At 42.0% G+C, this 23,875-nt stretch overlaps 1 protein-coding gene across 5 annotated transcripts in view; it reads left to right on the top strand.

Moving 5' to 3' along the window:
* Positions 1-21,904, top strand: part of ZNF146 (zinc finger protein 146) — a 40,211-nt gene extending 18,307 nt beyond the window's left edge. The window contains exons 1-3 of one of the 5 annotated variants that reach the window (XM_056136539.1): positions 2,684-2,921; positions 10,668-10,882; positions 19,579-21,904. In XM_056136539.1, the coding sequence (XP_055992514.1) occupies positions 20,270-21,148 (879 nt within the window). In that variant the 5' untranslated portion in view covers positions 2,684-2,921; positions 10,668-10,882; positions 19,579-20,269 and the 3' untranslated portion in view covers positions 21,149-21,904. Of the gene's footprint in view, positions 1-2,683; positions 2,956-3,151; positions 3,251-10,667; positions 10,883-19,575 lie in introns of those variants that run through there. The other 4 variants (XM_056136542.1, XM_056136540.1, XM_056136543.1 and 1 more) reach the window with 4 other exon arrangements.
* The last annotated feature ends 1,971 nt before the right edge of the window (positions 21,905-23,875 follow it).

Raw genomic sequence — 23,875 nt, 5'->3', positions numbered from 1 at the left:
TGCTGTACTATCGCTCTAGCCCAGATTTAGCACCCTTTATTTTTTATTATTATTTTTCTAATAGATTTTATTTGGAGGATTTTTAAGGTGTGTGTGTGTGTGTGGGGAGAGAGAGAGAGAGAGAGAGAGAGAGAGAGAGAGAGAGAGAGTGTAATGTACTCAAGAGAGAACACAGGCTTCTCCAAGGACGGAGAGAGAGCCCCTACACACATCCTAGCATTAGATACAAAAGCATGAAAGTACACATCTCAAGAGGGGAGATGTGGGCGACACATGTGCTCAGCCCACATGTGCTCAGCTACGTGGGCACAAGCAGCACATGAGCTCAGGCAGCATATGCGCCACAATTTAGCACCCTTTAAATAGATGCTTAAAACAATTCTTTAAAAGGACTTTAGAGAAAGACCATGGGTTCTAGAGCCTGAGAATCTGTGACAGAGGTTTTATGAAGGCCCCCATGAATACACCAGACAGGAGCTTTTTGGGCTCCAGCGAGAAGGTGATAGATTTGACGGCCCATATAGCTACCAAGGATTAAAGAGGACTGGGGTCAGTTCTCCAGTGAGAGCAAGAGGAGGAAAGAGGTCCTCAAGTGCTGGGGAGTCCTCCCCCTACACCCGAACATAAAGAGCCTCCTGACCTCAAGTTTCCATCCCAGACTCCTGAAGCGGGGAAGGAGTTTAGGATGCCCTACCTTTGTGAACCATCGATAAAATAAATTGTACTCTTTGCCCCCCTCCCCCAAAAGTGATAAAATGTGAACTGGCCATTGAATTTTATTGGTTTTGACATTATTTTGTCATGGTGGTGGGTTTTGGGTCACACCCAGTGGTGCTCAGGGTTTCCTCCTGGTTCTGCATTCAGGGACCATTCCTGATATGCTTGGGAGATAATATGTGGTGCTGGGAATTGAACTTGGTTGGCTATGTGCAAGCCAAGGGCCGTACACTCTATACTATTGCTCAGGCCCGAGCAATATTGACATTGAGGATCTGACATTATTGAATTCCTTAGAATTCTTGACAAGTGACTGCTTGTCTAGACTATGAAAGCTTTGGCTGCAGTGGATTTGAGAGAATGGAGGAAAAGGATCAATCATAAAGTTTAAAAAGTGCTGTAGAAAAGTGAAACAGCTGGAGATGGAGCACTAGAGGAGAAAAAGGATGGGGCCCAGGTAAAGTTAGTAGTTTGTTTTGAATGTAGGAAAAAAACATAGCATGCCTTCTTTTTTTTTGGGGGGGGGGTTGATGAAGAGGTTGGAACATACATAATGGTCTCAAGGGCTATACCTGTCTCAGTGCTTAGGGGTCACTCCTGGTACTACCCAGGGATCAAACCCATCTCCTGCATGTGAAGCATGTGTTCAATCCTTTGAGTTATCTCTCCCTATATTGCATGTTTTGGGAGTGATGGCAATAATCTGGTCGAATAACATTTGTAAGGCAGGGACATATATGACAACTGCTGGAATAATGATGGAGGGAAGGAGATGGGAATAGCAACCAAGTGTTAAGGGCATCTCCTCCCTAAAGTAAATAGGTAAAGGAATGACCCCCAGGTTTCTAGAATGAGGAGATGTGGAGCTATTCACGTGCACATCATTTAAGTTAGTTTTTGTGATTACCCTGTGGGTGAAATAGAGTTGATATTATTCCCTATATTCTATAAAAGAGAAGCCTAAGAAGGTGTGAGATTCACTCAAAATCAGACAATAATGTCAAAGCTGGAATAAAAATGGAAGGGCTTCATTTCGTTGCCAGTGAAAATTTTCACTAAAATAAACTGTATTCCTGTGGTTACTGACATTAATCAGAGTCTGAACAATAAATTCCTTGGTGGGGGGGGCAACAGAATTAGGGACAGAAAAGGAAACTTGAAAATAATGGCTGGTCCTCTTCAAAAGTGTCAAGGACAAAAAAAGAGCAAGACTGAGGAACTATGCATGATAAGTTTGCAGAAACTTATCAACTCATTGCAACATATGACTCTGGACTGGACCCGTGTCCAGAAAAAAGGGACACTAAAGGAGATAGTTAAAATATTTTAAGTGGATCACATTGGTAGTATAGCTGGTTGCCTTACACAAGGCTGACCCAGGTTCCATCCCCAGCATTCCCGTATGGTTTCCAGAGCACCTCCAGGAGTAAATCACTGTGACTCAAAAACAAATACATGTACGAAAAAGTTTTATAGATTAGTTATTATTAGTGTATCTGTTAATCTGGTTTTGAACAGTACTGTTAGGATGCTAAAACACGGTCAGTCGGGTTGAGGGCAATGGGAATTCTCTACTTGCAGTATGTTAAAGCTTAAAACTAACTGAAAAACATTTAAAAAGTTTTCAGTGAATGCAGGGACTAGGGATCATGTATGGACTTCTCAACTCACTTCCATACACCCGCCTTACATACAAGCAGAGGAAACCGCACCTCCACCCGCAGCAGTCACACAGTCACGGCTGGCGCCCCGGCCCCCAACGGTCACCGGGATTCCCCACCCAAACACAGTCATCACAACACACCGTTACACCAACACCAGCAGACACCGGACGGTCAGAACCGCCCCCCTCACCCGCACCTCCACCGCCAACCACCGAACGGTCGGAAACGTGGCTTCTCGGCGCCGAGGCTCTGGACACGCCCCGTCCCCGCCCCGGACTCCACAGACCCCCCCTCACCTCCGGCCTCCGCTTGGTCGCGTCCGGGTCCGCGCGCGAACGGTCTCGCCACGACATCGAGACGTAACGTCGGGCCGCAGTGAACTCTGGGAAGCGTAGTCCGGAGCCCGAGCCGCCCCGGACAAGATGGCGCCCTAGCACCGCGGCGTTGGGGCTGGGCCCGTTGGAAGCTGCTCCCGGGAGGCCTCCTAGGGAGAATCCGCTCTCCAGAACGGTCCCCAAGCTTGAACGACCTTCTCCCAAGGTAGGATACTCACCCCAGGGCTCCGTCGTCACAGGTAAAGGCAGCCAAATTCGTGTGGAGACAAAAGTGTTGACCAGCAAAGCCTTCAGGGAAATGTAGTCCAAGGCGGGGGAGGGAAAAAAAACCCACCCTAAACCGGGGTCGTTACTAGAAAGTAATTAGATCCCCACCTGGGCCAGGCCGCGGTGACCGGCGGGCCGCGGCGCGGAGGCTTCTGGGAGTGCTCGCTCGTCCGCCACAGTGCGCAGGCGCAGCGCACCGAGTGGACATTTTGGTCTTTGTCCGCGGGTCAGGCCGGCCCCTGGGTCCACGTGGCGCGAAAATAGGAGGTGGGATGTGGGCGTCGGGGGGCCGATCGGGTGGGGAGGCTGGAGGGGGAGGATTCTGGATCTGTTGGGGCGCGACGCGGGGGTGAGGAGTGGGTTGAGGAGCCTCCGGCCTACAGCGCGCGGTGGGGGCTGAGGCCTCTGAGAGGATTCGAGCCTGTGTGATCCCGAGTTTGACCGCGAGTTTGACCGGAGAGTTGAGATTTGGGGAGAGAATCTGGGGGTGTATGACTGCCCCTAGGAGCAAGATGTAGGGCACCGATATGTGGGTGCTAACTTCTGAACCCCCGTGTCTGTTGTCGACAGAAGTGCCGGTAACCACGGTGCCATCTTCTCGGAGCTTCTCTTTGACTTGAAGGTTGGGAAGCGGGGGGTGGGGGAGGGCGGGAAGCTAAGCGGTAAATTACTTAAAGTGAATTTATGTATAAAAACGCGGGTTTTTATAAGTTGGGAATAGAATGCAAATCGCCCGAAGGTTTTTTTGTTCTTGTTGTTTCTTAGAGGAACTTTCTGTTCGTTTCAGACAGGCCTCAGATCTTGGGGGGGCTAGGGGGGGCACTGTGAATAGTTAATGGTACTGTTAAGCCCAAGACTAAACGTCATCAATGCACTCTGAGAAACAGGTGCTTAGCCAGGAAATCGCAGGATTAGAGCGTCAAGGGTTTGAGATTCTGGGTTAGGCTCAGCATTCCTTATGCTTCGAAGAAAACTCGGCTGGTCAAATATTTCATCACGAGTCTCTGTCTCCTAAATAAATGAGGTGTACTCAGGCCGAATGGGATTTGTAGAAGGAAAACTTAACGTACGAAGATTCAAAAAAAAAAATTTTTTTTTGTTTGGCTTGGAGCCACACCTTCGAGTGTGGGGGCTACGCACAGTGAGGTGCCATTTGGCTGGATTCCAGGGCTCCGGTCTATGCTCCAGCTTGTAAGAGTCATCATCTCTCAGGACCTCAAATTTTTTTTTCCTAAGGATCCCACCTTAAATCATCCTTCACGTTATTTTAAGTAATAAGAGTTATATAGGTAAGAAGTGAATGACCTAGAAATAGCTAGTCAGAAGCTATAGAAAAGAAATGAACTTACTCTAGCAGGTTCGGAGTGGGGGGGGGAGCGCGCTTAGCTGGAGAGCACTTAACCCTGCATGTCTATGAGGACGTGGGTTTGAATCCCAGCACTGCCCTCAATCAGACCCACACACAGCAGCATATTGTAGCAATTAAGCACTTTGTAATTTATTTTTTGGGGTTTTAATTTTTGCCACTCCTAGCAGTGCTCAGGGCTTACTCATAACTCCGCTCTCAGGGATCACTGCTGGTGGGGCTTAAGAGGCATACAAGGTAATGAATCCAGCCCAGAGAGGTCGCTTGCAAGGCAAGTGTCCTACCTACTGTACTGTCGTTCTGGCCTCGCTTTTTATTAAATGGAAAAATAAACTCAGTATGCAAAGATTCTTTGCTCCCAAGGAGCCTAACATATATGGACAAAGAGTTGTGGTTTTTTTGTTTTTGTTTTTGAATTTCTGGCTACACTCAGCATTATTTGGGGTTACTCTTGGCTCTGTGCTCAGGGATCACTTTTGGTGGACTCGGTGGAATATATGTGGTGCCAGCAATAGAATTCAGGTTGGCCACATGGAAAGCAAAAGGTGCTTGTTTTTGGGGCCACAACCGGCGATGCTCTGGTGTTACTCTTGGCAAGGCACTCAGGAATTATTCCTGGCAGTGCTTGGAGACCATACAGGATGCCCAGGATCAAACTTTGGTTGGCCTTATGGAAGGCCAATGCCCTACCAGTTCCAGTCCTCATATTAGTATTTCTAATTAAATTTGAGTAGTATATTTTTATCTAAGAATTTTCCTCAATTGTATTTTATAGTGAAAATAAAGATCTTTTATGTTTTAGCCTGCAATATAAGGAAAATGGTTTAAAACTAGCAATACTTGTATTATTGCTACAAAGCTATATGCATTGCATTAAAGAAGTTAGAGTTCTCTTCTGAAATCATTTGAAATAAATTTTCTTTTTCTTGATGGGAGGGACCTACACCTGGCCATTCTCAGGACTTCTGACTCTGTGTTTAGGGATCACTCTTGGCAGGCTTGGGAGACCATATGGGGTGCTGAGGACCAGACTCTGGTTGACCATTTGCAGGGCAAATGCCCTACCCACTGTGCTATCACGCTGGCCCTTCATTTGGAATAAATTCTTTAAGAAATTTTGCTACCAAGCTAATGTACATATGGGTTTATTTCAATTTGTTTTCAAGTTCAGCCACTGTTTTTTGCTTTTTGGGTTACACCCGGCGATCTTCAGGGGTTACTCCTGGCGTTGCACTCAGGAATTACTCCTGGCGATGCTCAGGGGACCATACAGGATGCTGGGAATTGAACCTGGGTAAACCACGTGCAAGGCAAATTCCCTGCCTGCTGTGCTATCACTCCAGTCTGCAGCCACTGTTTTGAAAAATAAATTTGGGACCCGGAGAGTGGGTAGGGCACTTGGCTTGAATGCAGCCACCAGGATTCTGTCCCCTACATCCCTTATGGTTCTTTAAGCACCACCAGGAGTAATCCCTGTGTGCAGAGCCAGGAGTAACCACCGAGCATTGCTGAGTGTGTCCAAAAACAAAAACCCAAAAAGAATAAATTTGATTTGTTAAAAAAAAAGTATTATTTTGGGGGTTTGGAGAAGTAGTTCAAAGGGCTGAGCACATGCTTTAAATGCAGGAAGCCCAGGTTTGATCCTCCTGCAATGCTGGGAGTACCTCCTGAGCACTGAGTTTGGAGTATCCCCTGAGCACCACTATATGTCGCCCCAAAACAAAAATAATGTATCTTATGATTAGATAAAATTGGAATATTTCACTGCTCTCATCTCCCATCACATTCTTTGTCTAATAAGCATAGTTGCTTGTGTATCTTTCAAGTGGCCATTTTGTTGGGACACTGATGTGTATTATCTTTCCCTCTTACTTTTTTATTTCTTAGGTGTTGGGGATCAAACCCAGGGCCTCTTAGAAATGCAGAGCATGCTTTCTACTGCTGAGCTAATCATAATTTTTTTTTTCTGTCTCTTAAGTGCTGCATAAATTAAGTTGCCATGTTAGGGGCCTGAGAGATAATACAGTGGGTAGGGTGCTTTCTTTGCACAACAGCCATCTGGGTTCGATTCCCAGCACTGCATATTGTCCCCCAAGTTCAACGGGCGTATAGAGCCAGAAGGAAGCCCTGAGCACCGCTGGGCGTGGCCCAAAACCAAAATGACAGAAATGCAGTACTGTAGTTGTTTTCATTGTTAGATATTTACGCTGTGTCTGTCTTTTGCTGTTGCTTACCCTTTTTGTTTGGAAAATTCAGATATAGTCGCTTTAATTTTCATTCCATTTTAGCACTTAATGGACTTTCAAAATTTAGTATTTCCTTCTAAATCTGTTAGAGATTTAACTTTGGATCTAAGAGGATAGGAATGCTGATGCAGGAGCAGTGATGGAGGGGGTCTCTGTTGTTCCCAGGTTCTTTATTTTCCTGGATTCCCTATTTTCAAATGTGAAAATACTGAGTAATAGAAATGCTCAAACTCAGATATAGAGAGTAGAAAAGTTTGTTGGAAAGAAGGAAAGGAAAAGGAACTCCCCATGTGGGGAGGAACTTAACAGATTTAATGAGTCGTTCATTTATGTGTCATACTGTGTTCTTGGAGGAGTATCTCTGAAGTAGTTTGCTACAAGTGTTAAGTAGTACTCCACCTAGCAGTGTTCAAAGAGCACTTTTCCCCTAGAATCTTACTAGGGGGAGGGGTTGAATATTTGATTTCTTTGCATTGGACATAAGTAAAACTTGGTAGCTTGGAGTAGGTTTCAATTTCACCCCTTATTATAAATTGCATGGTTATATATTCTGTATGTTACAGGGCTTTATTATTTGGGAACTGTTAGATCATCCTTCGAAGGGTGTCATTTTTTCTAGGCACTGTTACATTAGAAAGCTTAGCCCTCTTAAATGTATTGCAGTGTTGTGTTTTGACTGTTTTTTTTTTCTTTTTGGGTCACACCCGGCAATGCACAGGGGTTACTCCTGGCTCTGCGCTCAGGAATTACCCCTGGCGGTGCTCAGGGAACCATATGGAATGCTGCGAATCAAACTCGGGTTGGCTTTGTGCAAGGCAAATGCCCTACCTGCTGTGCTATTGCTCCAACCCAATGTGTTTTGACTGTTAACAGTGGTCATTACTTTTTTTTCAAAAAAAATATATATATATATGTGGAATAAGAACGTTTTCATTTTTTTTTATTTGTGGGGAGAGTAGGCCACACCCAGCAGTGCTCAGGGTTTACCTGGCATTACTTGGGAACCATAATGTAGTGCTTGGGAACGAACCTGGATTGGCTTCATGTAAGGTAAGTACCTTAACTTTACTTTTGTGCTGTCTCTTGGCCCAGGAAATTTTCCAGGGGAGATTCAGGGGACCACACCTGACAGCACACAGGGATCACTTTTGTTGTTACTATTTTATTAAATCTCTGTGAATGGCAAAGTTACAAAATTGTTATGATTGAGTCTGTTGGTACAGTGTCTGATTACCAGTACCTACTTTCCTCTCACAGATGTCCCCAGTTTTCCTCCCAGTCCCAAGTCTACCTCTTTGGCAGGCACTTTAGGTATTTTATTTTGCAATACTATTATTGATAGAGTGTCTTGCATATCACCTCATCTTTCAAATCCCAGTCCTCTTCAGAGTACTACCTCCTATTATTTTCTTAGTGGTCCCATTCCTGTCCTACTTCCCCCTTCCCCCCAGCGGCAAATTTTTAGGAATCACTCCTCCTAGGCTGGTGTGGGGGCATATGGGGTACTTGATCAAACCTGAGTCTACCGCATAAAAGGCAAGAATCTAGCCCACTGTGCTATCTCTCTGGCTCCAGAAGAATCTTTTGTTGTTGTTGTTATTTGGCTGTATCTAGCTGTACTCAGGGTTTACTCCTGGCTTTGCATAAGGATCGCTCCTGGTAGTATCCAGAGGACTACATCTGGTGCCTAGTATTGAACATGGCCCTGCAGTTTGCAACACAAGCTCTTATCTCTTGTACTATATCTCAAACCCCTTTTTAAAAATTTTTCTGTGTAAACCTTAGAATCACCTTTTTTTTTAAAAAAAATTTTTTTGTTAGTGAAACACCATGAGATACAGTTGTAGATTTACAATTTTTTGTCCTTGGGTTTCAATTATACAATGATCAAACACCCATCCCTCCACCAGTGCCCATTTTCCACCACCTCGGGTCCTAGTATTCCTCCCACCCCCATCTCCCCCACCCCACCCTGCCTCTGTGGCGGGGTATTCCCTTTTGTTCTCTCCTTTTGGGAGAATCACCTTTTTTTTTTTAATATATAAAATTATTTTTTGTTTTGCATCACATCCAATGGCTTATTACTTTGGTATTTAATACCGGATTCAACTAGGGTTGATCTTTGAGTACCTTTGGGTGTGGTCCTAAGACAAACAATAAAACAAAACAAAACCCCCTGCCACGTGGCAGTATTTTTCAGATTCTTAGGAACTGTTAGAAAATTATGCTACTTGGTGAGGAATGCATTGCTGAAGGGGAGTGGACAGGGTTAAAGGATCAGTTTTGAGACATTGTATGCCTAAAACCTAGTCACGAATAACTTTAAATGCAAGATGACTGAAGAGAATTATACTTGTGTCCACTGTGTATTTTTTTATGGGCACAAGCCATTGTTACTTGTTTTTATGTGAAAAGTTTTTCTAGACAGGTATGCGGGGAAGGTGGTGTAGTAAAAGTCTGTGCTTCAATCTCTCTCATGTATCTCTTAGAGAGTAAGAGCATTGGCCTCCGTTCTCCCTGTATGGTTAGCCCTAGCAGAATGAGGTCATTTTTGTTTCCGGTAACTCTTCTCAGTACTTGCTTTACAAGATGGTGCATTCCCTTTTAGAATTTGCTAAATCTGGGGCTCCTCAGTTCCAAATCCCTGCTTTATTTTGACTTTTTTTTTTTTTGGTGAAAATTAAAAGGAAATCAATCAAACTCAGTGCTTGAAGTATGAAATAGGATTGGTTTGGGGGCCACATCCGGTGGTGCTCAGGGTTTCTGGCTCTGCACTCAGGGATCATTCCTAGTGGGTTTAGGAGACCATATGGGATGTCAGGGATTGAACCTGGTTGGCCGTGTGCAAGGCAAGTACCTTAACCACTCACTGTGCTCTTGCTTTAGCTCAGACTTTTTTCCTCCTTTGAAGCAAGGTAGTTAATTAAAGAAATTATTTTTTTGAGAAAAATGTGAAAGGAGAGAAAAGGGGGAAATATGTTCAAGGGAGACAGGCTTGAAGAGCACGGTTCTAGCCCAATTTTTAAAGCTTTTTACTCTCCCAGGTTTTCCCCAGCAGTGGTCTGTTGCTTTAATTTCTAGGCCCCTTATAAGGGATACCTGTGTATTTGTTTAGTGTTCCCTTTGACAATTGAAGTTCTTCCTGAGGCTTCTTTTTTCTTTTTTAGGCGTAAGTAGGCCTAAACTTCCTATTTAGGCCTCTTGAACAGAGTCTGTTTTGACAGCCATCAGGTAGAGTTTTAAGGTGGGTTTTGTTTTTTTTTTGACTTTTTAATTTTGTTATTTTTGTGTCACTTTGTTAAGTCCTTCATTCTGAGGGACAAATATTTTCAGGTTATTCCAGAACCACTTCTGCTGTTTTGAGTGTTTTGGGTCACAGTTACAAATCATTTTGAGTTCGCATAGGTTTTCTCTTCCAGCTTCACTAAAGTTACAGCTATGAATTGACTGTGTGCATATGCATGTCATTCTGCCTCACCCCTTTACGCAGAATGTTTTCTATGATTTTTCAGACATACTCGAAAGATTCCAAATAGAACTGTCACCATCCTTTTGTGACACCTTCTATGTGTCCTGATTTGTTGTGTTCCTGGAATTCTTGCCTTGACTTTGTGCTTCATGCCCTGTGTGGACAGTGACATTCCATCCGTGTCTCATAGCAGTAATGATCTTCTCATACCTGATACTTTCATTTCCATTCACCTTCTCATCTCCAGTTCTGGTCTGTGTATCCAGTTCCCTCATGGATCTGGATGCCTGTTTGTTTCTCAGAAACCTGACACTTAATCTCCAGAGAAGCACATTTGATCCCCTTCTTAGTTGGTCCCTGTGTGTTTCTCTCTGAGCAGTGCTGTATAAATCTCTCTAGAAGCCTTCTCTATTGAGTTGTAAGCATACAAAGCTTGACTTCCTTCACCAGCTTCTACTTTTCTCCACCAGTGTTCTGTGGAGACAAAAGCATTTGATGAGTATGGCCTTAAAACTCAGGATTCAAATTTTCTTAGTGCCCTTGCCCATATTGTTTGTGTTTTAATCTGTGAAGCTAACGTCATTACTTTATTCTTTTTCACAGGGTCCCTCCTTGTACATCCCTGGAAACCACCTTCCTCATCCTTCAGAAGCCTGGAAGCACCAGAGTTCAGCCTGAGCTCTCCGATTGTACTTTCATCCCACCTTTAACCTAGCATTTCCCTGGTAGCAGGTTATAAATGCCTCTACTGATTCTCTATTGAAGCAAGGCAGCAATTGTGGATGGGGGAGAGAGAAGTGAAAAGGGAGTCTGTCCAGGTGAGTGAATGAAAATCAGGTTACAGTGTTGTCAACATTGACATCTCTAATGTGCTTTTCTTGAGGTAACACTTGGTTGTAAATCCTTGATACTAAATGCCATTTTTCATCATTGTATGTTATACATTGTATTTATGTGACTTTGTTTTGATAGAGAATGTTGGATAGTCCTGCAAACTGAATTCTTCCAGAAATAAGGGCTACTGTTTGTTTCATATCTCTTTCATAGGGGCGGGAGAGAGTACATTGAGTAGGGAGTTTACTTGGCATGTGGCTGATCTGGGTTTGATCCCCAGAGTCCCATTTGGTCCCTTGAGCATCACCAGGAGTGGCCCAAAAAAACCAAAACCATAATCTACCTCTTTCATCAGATCATAGAGAGAATTTAACTGTTCTTGAGAGAAGTACTTCATATGTCATTTGTATTGCCTCTCTTTGATCTCTCTCCTTGTTGCCTCTGGTCTCAGGAACTCTGACGTATGTAATCTACTCCTAATGCATTGCCTTATGTAAATCTTCATTCTTTACATATTATGTGACATATAGGTTTTTTTTCCTTCCTGTTTTTGGTGTTTTAGACCACACCCGCAGTGACTCGGAGCTGCTCCTGTCACTGTACTGGGAGGTGCTGAGGATTAAGTGGTGCCGGGGAGCAAACCCCAGGTTTTCATGTGTAGAGCATACACTGTAATCCTTAGAACTCTAATCCTCTCCAGCTGCTTAGGTTCCTTTATCTAAAAAACTTTTTACTGAATCATCGTGAATTACAAAGTTATTTATGATTGCATTTCAGGGGTACGTTGTTCAAGCACCCATCCCTTTATCAACGTCCACTTCCCTCCACCTATGTCTCCAGCTTCCCTCTTGTTCCCCCAGCCTGCCTCTGACATGCACTTTTTTCTTCTTTTTTTCCCTTTTAGTCACTGTGGTTTACAATACTGTTAACTGATAGGGTGTCATGCATATCGCTCTTCCTCCTTAGTTCCTTATTACTTGCTTCTGTCTCATTCTTTCAGTTGATAAATATGTCAGTAGGTTTTACAACTGTAATCATATTTTCGTATGTCTTATTGGTCTTTTTATATCAATAAACTGTTCCTGGCACCCCATATGGTCCCCTGAGCATGGCTGGGCCCTGAGTGAGAGATAGGAGTAAGCCTTCAGCATCACAAGCGCCAAATTTAAAAAAAGAAAAATCATGAGTGCTTTTCTCCTGTATGTGTCTTTGCTTCCCACCCACATACCCTCAGTCTTAATTTTTTCAGACCACACCTGGCTGGTGGGTTCGGGCAGGGTGGTGATGGTGGGTGTACTTTTGGTTCAGTGTTTAGAGAATCTGGGCCTCTGGCCATTCTAGTACTTTGTGGTCCACCTCCAGCCCTTTCCTACAGTTCTCTTTCAAAGATGCAGTTACTTTTACTTAGTAGTACAGAGGACAGGACTCTTGCCTTGAACACTATAAACCAATCCAGGTTTGATCTCAGCATCCCTTTTGGTCCCCAAGCACCATCAGGAGTAATTCCTGAATGCAGAGCCATGAGTAACCCCTGAGCATTGCCAATTTGGCCCCCAAAACAAAAAACCCTGTTTTAAGTGGAAATACTATCTCAAAGTTAATTTGTAGATTTGAGAGAAAAGTTGTTCTCAAAAGAAATAAACCAGAAACTATAGAGATAGTACAGTGGGCAGGGCACTTGTCTTGCATGTAGCTGACAAGTGACCAGATTCAGTTGTCCCCTTAGCACTGCCAGGTGTGGCCCAAGAACAAAAAAAGCAAAATAATAATAATAAAACCATTTTGCAATTCTGCTATTACAGTATTTTCATTTATTTATGAAATATTTATGAAATGTGTATTAAGCACCATTTTAGATGTCACTGTCCTCCCATTGTTCATCAATTTGCTTGAGCAGGCCCAGTAACGTCTCCATTGTGAGACTTGTTTTTACTATGTTTGGCATATCGAATATGTCACGGGTAGCTTGCCAGGATTGCCGTGCGGGCGAGATACTCTCAGTAGCTTGCCGGGCTCTCTGAGAGGGGCGGAGTAATTGAACCCGGGTCGGTCAGGTGGGCTGCATGCAAGGCAAATGCCCTACCGCTGGGATCTAAAATGTCAGTTATCAGTTAAAATTTTATCTCTCCCGTGGCCTATATTTTATTGTGATTTTTCAACCTCAGTTTTATTTATTTGGATCACTTCCAGTGGTGTTCAGAGATCACTCCTGACTCCTCAGGGATCATTTCTGGTGGGCTTAGGGACCCTTTATATTGCTGGGAATCAAACCTGGCTCAGCTATTTGCAAGGTAAGTGCCCTACCTGCTGGCCAGGGGCCAGTATTTTAATTGGGAAAGATTTTGAGTGAATAAAGTGAAAAATATATTTTATCAGATCTAAGTGGAGGAAAAATAAAAATAAAACCAGCATGGAGAGGGTTAAGTTGGTCAGGGGAAGTTCTCGCTGAGAGAATATTTGAAGAAAAAGTGGGAAGGTTATGAGAGTGTGGCACATGGTATTTGGTTGGCACACAATCATTTAGTCAAAAGGAACAAAAAATACTAAAATAAAACCCTGCAGCGCGCATGTGTGTTGCTAACCTCTGCACATGGTGCCTGAGTGCATGTCGCCCACATCTCCCCTTTTGAGATGTGGATTTTTATACTTCCATACTGAGATGTGTACCACGACTCCACATTCTAGAGAAGCCCTCATTCTCTTCTGAGTGTGTTACATACTCTTTGTTTCTCTTCTTCCCTTTCCTCAACATTTCCAGATAAAACCTGTTTTTACTATAAGGAAAAACCTTGTGGCAGAAGCTTCTCCTGTTCAAGGAGTAGGGCAGTGGACTGGAGCGGAATAGGAAAGGGAAATGAGTAGGCTTGCTAAGGAGGTGAGTGAGGAGAGACATTAGTCTCTGATCTCGGTGTTTGGGATTTTTAGAGATACTGAATAGGGGGCTGAGACAGTGCAGGGGTAAGGGGCAAAGCTTGAATGAGGCTGACCCCTGGACTGCTACAGGTCCAAGCAACAGTGTAGCCTTGGACCGCATTGGCCAAGAATGGCTCAAACCACCACCACCCCACCACCCCAAATAACATTTTTCTTAAATACATAATTTTACTTAAAAGAGAAATAATGTTTTTTCATTTTTTGGTAAATATTTTTACTGACCTGTTATATAAATGCAAGCTGGAGTCTCATTTCTACTATCATTGTTTCAGAATATATAAAAATTTATCACTTTACATCAAGGGTAGGGAGACTATTTTTGTTGTTTGCTTGTTTGTTTTTTTCTCATTTGGGGGACATGCCAATGGTGCTCAGGAGTTACTCCTGCCTTTGCACTCAGGAATTACTCTTAGGAGGCAGGGACTGAAACTGGGTCGGCCCCATTCAAGCCAAGCACCCAACTTGCTGAACTATCGCTCAGCCCCTGTTAAAGAACATTGGGATATTTATATCATCGTTGTTGGATTATAGAGTATAGGTGATGAGCCGCCACAGGCCTCCATGTTACTAGGTATCTCATCATGTACCTGATCAGACTGTATGATTTTACTGGCTGCACTTTCTTCCCCTGGTTTACATAGACATAGACAAGAAGTAGTTTAAGAGTTTTTATTTGCTTTTGTGATTTTAGCTATACCGAAACCCTAGCAGTGCTCAGGGTTTATTTCTGGTTCTGTGTTTGTAGTGACCCCTGGGGGTGCTCAGAGAACCATATGTAGTACTGGGGATTTGAACCAGGGTGAGAGCTTCTGCAGTGGCATATAAGCCAAGTGCCTTCCTTTCTTTACTATCTCTCTTGGTCTTTAATAAGTTTTTAATTTTTGAGGAGTGGTTTGGGCTACCCAACGGTTCCCAGGGACTAAGCATCTCTGTGCTCAGGAGTGACCCTGACTCTGCTAGGGATTGAATTGGGTTCACCTGTATGCAAGCGAGCACCTGAACCTCTGTATTATTTCTTCCGTCCCATAGTCTTTTTTTTTTTTTTTGGAGGTTCTTTAGTATACTACCAACACATGACTTTTTTTTTTCAAGATTAGTTGCAATATTTCGTTTGAAACTATATCAATAATTTTTTAGGGTCTGGAGAGATAGTATAATAGGTGATCGTTTACCTTGCATGCAGTTAACCTGGATTCAATTCCTAGCATCCCATATGGTTCCTGGGCTCTGCTATTAGTGATTACTGAGTGCAGAGCTAGGAGTAACCCTGAGCATTGCTAGATTTCTATCCCCCACCCTTTTTTCCCCCCGCTTTTTACTTGGCAACGCACAGGGGTTACTCCTGGCACATGTACTCAGGAATTACTCCTGGCGGTGCTCAGGGGACCATATGGGATGCTGGGAATCGAACCTGGGTCTGCTGCATGCAAGGCAAATGCCCTACCTGCTGTGCTATCAGTCCAGCCCCTTTTTCAGTTCTCTTAACATAAAGTTTCTTAAACTTTGAACTTTTTTCCATGAATGATTTTTTTAAATATTCTTTGATCATTGAGTTGTGTATATCTTTTAAATGCTGATATCTTGTATACGCTATTAAAAAATATCTTGTTTACATCACCACCAATCTTGTTTAAAAAGTTGAAATGTATTCTAAGCATTTGTACGCTATCAACCTCATGGTAGAAGATATAGTCTCCCAAAATTATTTCAAAAAAATTTTTTTATTGAAGTACCATGGTGATTCGCAAAGTCATTCATGATTGAGTATATGAAAATTGCATAAAATTTTCAATACTAATCCCTTCACCAGTGTCCCCAGTTTCCCTCCCAGCTATCCTAGACAGGCACTTTCTGGGAGGGAGGCAGGCCACATCCAGCTGTGCTCAGTGCTTACTCCTGGCTCTGTGCTCAGGGATCACTTTTGTCAGACTTGGAGGACCATATGGAATGCTGGGGATCAAACCTGCTATGCTGGGGCTGGAGAGATAGCACAGCAGGTAGGGCATTTTCCTTGCACGTGGCTGACCTGGGTTCGAGTCCTAGCATCCCATATGTTCCCCTGAGCACTGCCAGGAGCGATTCCTAAGTGCAGGGCCAGGAGTAACCCCTGTGCATCACCGGGTGTGACCCAAAAAGCAAAAAAAAAAAAAAAAAAAACCCCAAAAAACCAACCTGCTGTGCTCTCTCTCCAGCCCATGATTTCTTTTTTTGACAGCTGAGAGCTGAGTAGTATTCAGTTGTGTGTATATAACTAGTTTATTCAGTTATTTCCAGATTATAGCTATTGTGAATAGTGCTGCAATGAACATAGGAGTGCAGATGTCTTTTTTGAAGAGTTTTTGGGCTTTTGGTATATTCCAAGAAGTGAAATTGCTGGGTTTTATGGAATCCCAATTCTTAGTTTTTTGAGGACTGCCTATTATATTTCAAAAAGACTGAATCAGTCAACATTCCCACCAGCAGTGAGTGGAGGAAGGTCTCCTTTCCCCTACATCCACTCAGACACTGGTTGTTTTTGTTCTTTTGATGAGCCAGGTTCTCTGGTGTGAGGTGACATCTCATTATTTTGATTGGCATTTTCCCTGATGGAGAGCATGTTTTTCATGTCCCTTTTGGCCATTTGTATGTCTTGGGGGAAGTTTCTGTTCATCTCTTCACCCATGTTTTGGTAAGTTGCATGTTTTTTTTCTACCAGTGCTTTATGTGTTGGATATTAAATCCTTTGTCAGTTGAGTGGTGGGCAGATATTTTCTCCCAGTTCATGGATTGTCTTTTTATTCTGGTGATCTTTTCCTTTGGGGTGCAGAAGCTGTTTTTTTTTTTTTGTTTTTTATTTATTTTTTTTTCCCTTGTGGGTTTTGGGCCATACCCGGCAATACTCAGGGCTTATTACTCCTGGGTCAGGGATAACTCCTGGTGGTGCTTGGGACCATAAGGGATACTGGGGATTGAACGGGTTGGCCATATGCAAGGCAAGTGCCATCCCTGCTGTATTATCACCCCAAACCAGGGGTGCTAAAACTTCTTAATGTGGTCCTATTTTTTTTATCTTTGCTCCCACTTATTGGCCAGTGCATTAAATCCTTAAAGATACTTCATAGTTTCAATGTCATGGAGAGTTTCATGTTTCCACAGTTATGAATTCAGATCTGATATTGAGGTCTTTAATTCAATTTTTATTTGACTTTTGTGCGTGGTGTTCGAAAGGGATCTGCATTCATTTTTTTTCTCATGTTTCTGACCAGTTTTCATGCACTGCTTGTTCAGGCTTTCCTTGCTCCTCTTCATACTTTTTGCTCCTTTTTCAAAGATTAACTGTCCATATATCTGAGGGTCCGTCTCGTGAATCTGGACTCTGAATTAAATTAAATGTCATTGGTCTGAGAGTCTATCCTCATTCCAGTACCACAATGTCTTAGTTACAGAGAAACTTTATTATTCAACTTGAAGTTGGGAAAAGCAATACCCCCCAACTTTTCTCCAAGAGAGGGGTGTGTGTGTGTGCGTGTGCGTGTGCCTGTGTGTGTGTGTGTGTGTGTGTGTTGCATATGAGTTTCAGGAATGCTTGATGTATTTGGGGGGCAGGGTGTTTTGTTTGTTTTTGGGTCATACCTGGCTATGCTCAAGGATTACTCCTGGCTCTGCACTCAAGAATTACTCCTGGCAGTGCTCAGAGAACTATATGAGATGCCAAAGATCAAACCTAGGTTGGCCACATGCAAAACAGGTGCCCTACTTTGTACAATCACTCCAGCCCTGACCTAATTTTTTTCACTGTATCACTGTCATCCTGTTGTTCATCGAATGCCTTCATCGAATGCCTTGAGCAGGCCCCAGTAACGTCTCCTTTTTCCTAGCCCTGAGATTTAAAAAATTGCCACATTTGAGGCTCTTTCAGGGTCAGGAAAATGAGACCCATCATTGTTACTGGTTTTTGGCATATTGAATACGCCATGGGGAGTTTGCCAGACTCTGCCATGTGGGCAGGAAACTTTTGGTAGCCTGCCAGGTTCTCCAGAGTAAGAAGTAGATAATAAGATGTGATAATTTTTGTTCTTTTTGGGCTACACCTGGTGGTACTCAGGGCTTACTCCTGGTGCCACTCAGGGTCCATAAATGGTGCGAGGAATCAAACCTGGGTTGTCCACATGTAAGACTTGCACCCTATCTCCTGTACTATCACTCTGGCCTATGTCATGGGTATTCTAATAGGGACTGCATTGAATCTGTAAAATGCTTTGGGAAGGTCAGCATTGCTATTTTGACAGTGTTAATCCTCCTGATCCTTGTGCCTCTTTTAGTATTTTATAGGGTTTTTTTTTTTTGTTTGTTTTTGTGGGTTTTGTGTGTGTGTGTGTGTGTGTAAGCCTTTATCTATTCTGTTAAGCTGATTGGGGCACAGATATGAATGGGAATTTTTTTTAATTCTATTTTATTTTTTGCATATAGAAAAGCCATAGATATCCGCACGTTGATTTTTTTATAGTCTGCCACTTTACTATACAAGTCTGTTTTTCTAGGAGTTTTTTTGGTAGAGTCTTTAGGGTTTCTATATATAGTATTAATCTTATCTGCAAATAGAATTTGACTTTTTTTCTTACCTGGATGCCCTTAATATCTCTTTTTTACCTAATTGCTATTGAATGATAGTGGTGAGAGTGAACAACTTTGAGTTTATCATAAAGCTTTTGTCTGGAAATGATATTTAAGGACCCTGTACTCACATTTGTTGTTTAAGCAAGATAGTTGGCCATGCCCAAGTTTGCTTAGATGAAGCAATATTAGCCTTCTGTGTAAGGAAACTATTACTACTGGTGAATGGTAACACAGTCCACTCCACCTTCCTCCTCTTGTTCCTGTCTTAATTAGATTTTAGTTTTTATTTCGGGTCATACCAGCCAGTGCTCAGGGGACCATTTGTGATTCCAAGATTTCTTCGCTTTCATTTTTTTCCTTTGGGGTGTGTGTGTGTGTGTGTGTGTGTGTGTGTGTGTGTGTGTGTGTGTGTTTGCAGGGAAGGGATGGGAACCTAGGGCCTTTCTCCTGGCCCTGTGCTTAAGGATCAGTTCTTCTAGGGCTTACTGAATTTCAGTGGGTGCCACTGAACCCCAGTTGGCTGTGTGCAAAGTACCCGCTGTACTATGTCTAGCCCCAATGTTCTTTTGTAGTAGTGGGCTTCCTCAGATGTGTGTGGAAATACTGACTGCACCATCACGTTTAAGACTCACCAAAGCTTTTTCCACTCTGGAGAAGCTGTGCTCCTATGAACATGTGTCTTTTCCCTTACCTTTCTCTAAATTCTTTTATGGTATGTTTCTTTTTTTGGGCCACCTGGCAGTGCTCAGGGGTTAAGTTACTCCTGGCTTTGTACTTAGGAATCATTCCTGGTGGTGTTCAGGGGGGCCATAGGAGATGCTGGGGATTGAACCTGGGTCTGTAGCATGCAAGGCAAGCACCTTATGCTGTACTATCTCTCTAGCCCCTCTAAATTAATTTCTTTAAATAAAGCTCTTTTACTTGAAAAGAAAGACTAATTCACCAACTCAGTATTGGTATGAGGATTTTTTTCATACTGAGACAAAAATTAGTGAAATTATCTCCAAAGCACAGTCTGAAATATCAATACTACTAAATGATACGTAATGCTGGTAAGGTAACATTTGAATACTTGTTTTCTACCCGCACTGCTAAGCACCTTATACATTCACCACTTTAAATGATGGTTCTTTGTATTCCATTTTAGAAGAAGTCTGAGAAGATGGTCAGCATATAGAGAGGCAACAGAATTGGGAGGCAAGTTGCATCCATCTTCGGTAAAATACAAAATAAGGAAAAAAAATTATTGAATATAAGTCGGAGAAATAGTTCCTCAGATCTCAGACTTTATATCTGTAAGACAACACCTCACAGCTTCATCAGAAAAAGAGTTTAAAACAGTTTAGGGTCACTTAATAACGAAGGAACTCTTAGAGGAAAGAATCATTGATTTGTAAATACCTTCAGGTTAAAAAAAAGTTGAATACCACTTGATATTAGAATCTTCAGACTGGAGAGAAAGAAATCTTACAATTTTAGTGAATTTGAGAAATTTTTCACTCACGTGTCACACTTCATTAAATGTAGAAGCCTTTTTCTTTTAAGGACTATTAAAAAGCCTTTAACTAGATGACAAATCTTAATAAGGACAAGAAAATTCATACTGGAAAGGAACCAGTGAAAGTGACAAAAGTTTACTTACTTGAAAATTATACTTAAGAAGCTTTGAATGATCAATTTTCCTTTGTAACATACCCATTATTCTACATTTGCAAGGCCCTACACAGAGAGATTTTACAAATGTAAAGAAATGTGTAAATACTTTCAGCCAAAAGTAAGTCATTTGTCAAAAAATTTCTACTGTAGAGAAATCTGGTGAATGTTGGAAAAATTCCATTCAGATGTCACACCTCAGTCAGCAGAGAAATAATAGTGGGGGCGGCCCCTTTGCCTGTAAGATATGTGGGAAAGTCTTCAATCAAAAGTCAAATCTCACTGAACATGAGCATTTTCATAGCAGAGAGAAACCCTTTGAATGTAATGAATGTGGAAAAGCCTTCAGCCAAAAGCAGTATGTCATTAAACATCAAAACACTCATACTGGGGAGAAGCTTTTTGAATGTAATCAGTGTGGAAAATCGTTCAGCCAGAAGGAAAACCTTCTTACACATCAGAAAATTCACACCGGAGAGAAACCTTTTCAGTGTAAGGATTGTGGGAAAGCATTCATTCAGAAGTCAAACCTCATCAGACACCAGAGAACTCACACAGGAGAGAAGCCCTTTGTTTGTAAGGAGTGTGGAAAAACCTTCAGCGGCAAATCCAACCTCACTGAGCATGAGAAGATTCATATTGGAGAGAAACCGTTTAAATGCAATGAATGTGGAACAGCTTTTGGCCAGAAGAAGTACCTCATAAAACATCAAAACATTCACACTGGTGAGAAGCCCTATGAGTGTAATGAATGTGGAAAAGCCTTTTCTCAACGAACATCACTTATTGTACATGTGAGAATTCATTCAGGGGATAAGCCTTACGAATGCAATGTGTGTGGAAAAGCCTTCTCTCAGAGTTCGTCTCTCACTGTTCATGTGAGAAGCCATACAGGTGAGAAACCTTACGGATGTAATGAGTGTGGGAAAGCTTTCTCACAGTTTTCAACCCTGGCTCTACATTTAAGAATACATACAGGTAAGAAACCATATCAGTGTAGTGAGTGTGGGAAAGCTTTCAGCCAGAAGTCACACCACATCAGACACCAGAAAATTCATACTCACTAAACACCCTTTGAGTATCTTGGATATCTTGGAAAAGAATTTTACACCTCATAGGACATCATAAATAATTATTTTGAAAATAAACATCACAAGTGAGACAAACCAGAATAAGGGATATGATAATACTGAACAGTTTTATGATGCAATGCTGGTGCCCAACAAAAGTTATATATAGCAAAGTTAGTGCTAAAACTGGACAATTTCCACTACATGCAGGAATGGAAAACAAGCTTGTTGTGAATGCTGTCTGCTTAGTTCTGAAGATATTCACAATATTATAAGAAAATTAGTGAATATTGGGACAGAAAACCATTTTATGGTATTGAACCAACAGAACAGAAGACTTTCTGAAAACAATGGCATTTATTAGAATTTAGAATATAGGAACGGCATCAGGACTATGAGAAGATAATGGAACTATTTTAAAAAATGATTTGGAGGTAATTTTTTTCTCCAAAGAAAAAAGAAGTAGACCATGGGCAATGAGTTCTTAAAGTGGTTAAGATCCAATGGTATTAAACCATAAATATGAAAATGCTACATTATTCTAAAATGGTGACAACTTTGGGAGTAGGAGAACATTCTTATAACAGATTCACAATACCCAGCAGTTCTGCCCTGTAGTAAGTAAAGCTCAGGATAAATATATCAGGCTGTTTGCTGTGGCATGGTTTGTAGTAGCCATAAACTGGAAATGACTTAAGCTCCCATTAGTTACAAAATTGCAAAACCTATTATCTAATGTATATCTGTAAAATGCAACAAATATGATCTACTTGTATTACAGTTAAAGATCTCAAAATGGGGGAGAATGAAGTTGTAGAGTCACATTACATGATGATGACATTTTTGTAAATTTGAGCTAAATTTTTCCTCATGAAATTTAGAACTATATATTAATAATGAATATATATATGTCTGTTAGTTTTTGTTTTTTTTTTTAATGTATTTGAAATGAATTGGATTGGAAGGACACAGCAAACTGTAGGGTTGCTTGTGAAGAGTGAAGGGGATGTGTGTGGAATGGGAATGGGGTTGGCTTGAGATATATATGAACATCCTTTTCTCAAAAATGGAAGACTGCAAGCAAATATATCAATATTAGATAATTCTGGATTGTGGTATATGGATATCTTGTCTTATTTTTTGTACCTTTCTGTATTCTAAAATTTTCTCACAAAGAACGGGGGTGAGGATGGGAACACTGTACCTGTAGAAATTAAGTTCTAATGGAGTCATTCCCAATCAAATACTAAACTTTTTATAGAGATATTTCTAAAGTTTTATCAGCAATGAGTGGATGAAGTTGTTCTCTATGTAATATGAAATTATCTATTTTATTAAAATTAAAAATGATAGTATAATCCAAATCTGTCTACATTTATTTTTACATTGTTGCATACACTAGATATCAACATTTCTAATATTTTGCATCATTATCATTTGGACTTGGAAATTTTAAAGAACTTTTAGCTAAGGGTACATACATAGAAGACAATTTTCAGGTAATTATGGAAATGCTTACTTACCTATTATAAATTTCCATGAAAATGGCATATGCATTAAAATAGTTCTGACTGTTGCTTTTTGTGGGTGAGTGGTGGAGATGTGCAGGCAGAGTTCGGGGGCTGCTCCTGGCAGCCGTTACTTGGCCAGCTGGGGGTGGTTCAGTGCTGGACCCATAGGTGCTAGCTCTGTGGGCCAGTGGTGCTGGGGGGCTTTGCTGTACCAAGTGGTAATACAGTGGTCTTCATCATGTAAAACCTGAGTTTTAACGTAAGTTGCCCAGAACACCTATAGAGTAAAGGTCAATACTTGGGTGTTTTTAATGCAGTACCAGGGATTAAACCTAGGATTTAAGACATGTGAGGCATAGACTCATCACTTAGCCACAGAGGTCAACTCAGCTTGGCCACATGAAAGGTACTTATACTGTATCTCTTAACACTCCTATAGCACTGTCGTCCCACATTGTTCACCAATTTGCTTGAGTGGGCACCAGTAATGTCTCCATTGTGAGACTTGTTACTGTTGTTGGCATATCGAACATACCAGGGGTAACTTGCCAGGCTTTGCATTTCGGGTGGGATACTCTCAGTAGCTTGCTGGGCTCTCCAAGAGGGATGGAGGAATTGAACCCGGGTTGGCCACATGCAAGGCAAACGCCCTACCCGCTGTGCTATTGCTCCAGCCCCTCAAAGTTACCTTATATCTCCTACACTCCTCAATTTTTAATCTGCAGATTATTTCCATTGTATTGTTTTGACAGACACCTTTATGTTTTTAAATCTCAAGGTATAATTGAAAAAAATTTGGAGGCTTGAGAGATATAGTACAGTAGATAGAGCTTTTGCCTCGTATGTTGCTGACCCAGGTTCTGTCCTGGGTACCACATGGTCCCCAAGCTCTGCCAGGAGTAATTCTTGAGCACAGCCAGGTGTGGGCTCATGACTCTTCCCCCCCTCAAATTTTTAATTTCCCAAGCCTAATAAAACATGCCTTTACATGGAATTAACTACCTTATGTCTATTAATTCAAGGGAATTTCTGTCTTATGGGGGTTGAGGGAGGGGAGGAAGATGTGCCACACCCTACTTCTCAGTCAGCTCTCCACAGCCACCTGTTTATACTTTTCAGTCCATCCCCGTGGCACAGGTTTTTTTTTTTTGTTTTGTTTTTGGGTCACACCTGGCGATGCTCAGGGTTTACTTCTGGCTCTGCACTCAGGAAA

This window comes from Sorex fumeus, unplaced genomic scaffold (assembly GCF_029834395.1).
Source record: "Sorex fumeus unplaced genomic scaffold, SorFum_2.1 ptg000122l, whole genome shotgun sequence".
Classification (NCBI taxonomy): Eukaryota; Metazoa; Chordata; class Mammalia; order Eulipotyphla; family Soricidae; genus Sorex; species Sorex fumeus.
Note: the sequence above shows the minus strand (reverse complement) of the source record. Positions and strands in the feature narration are given on the sequence as shown.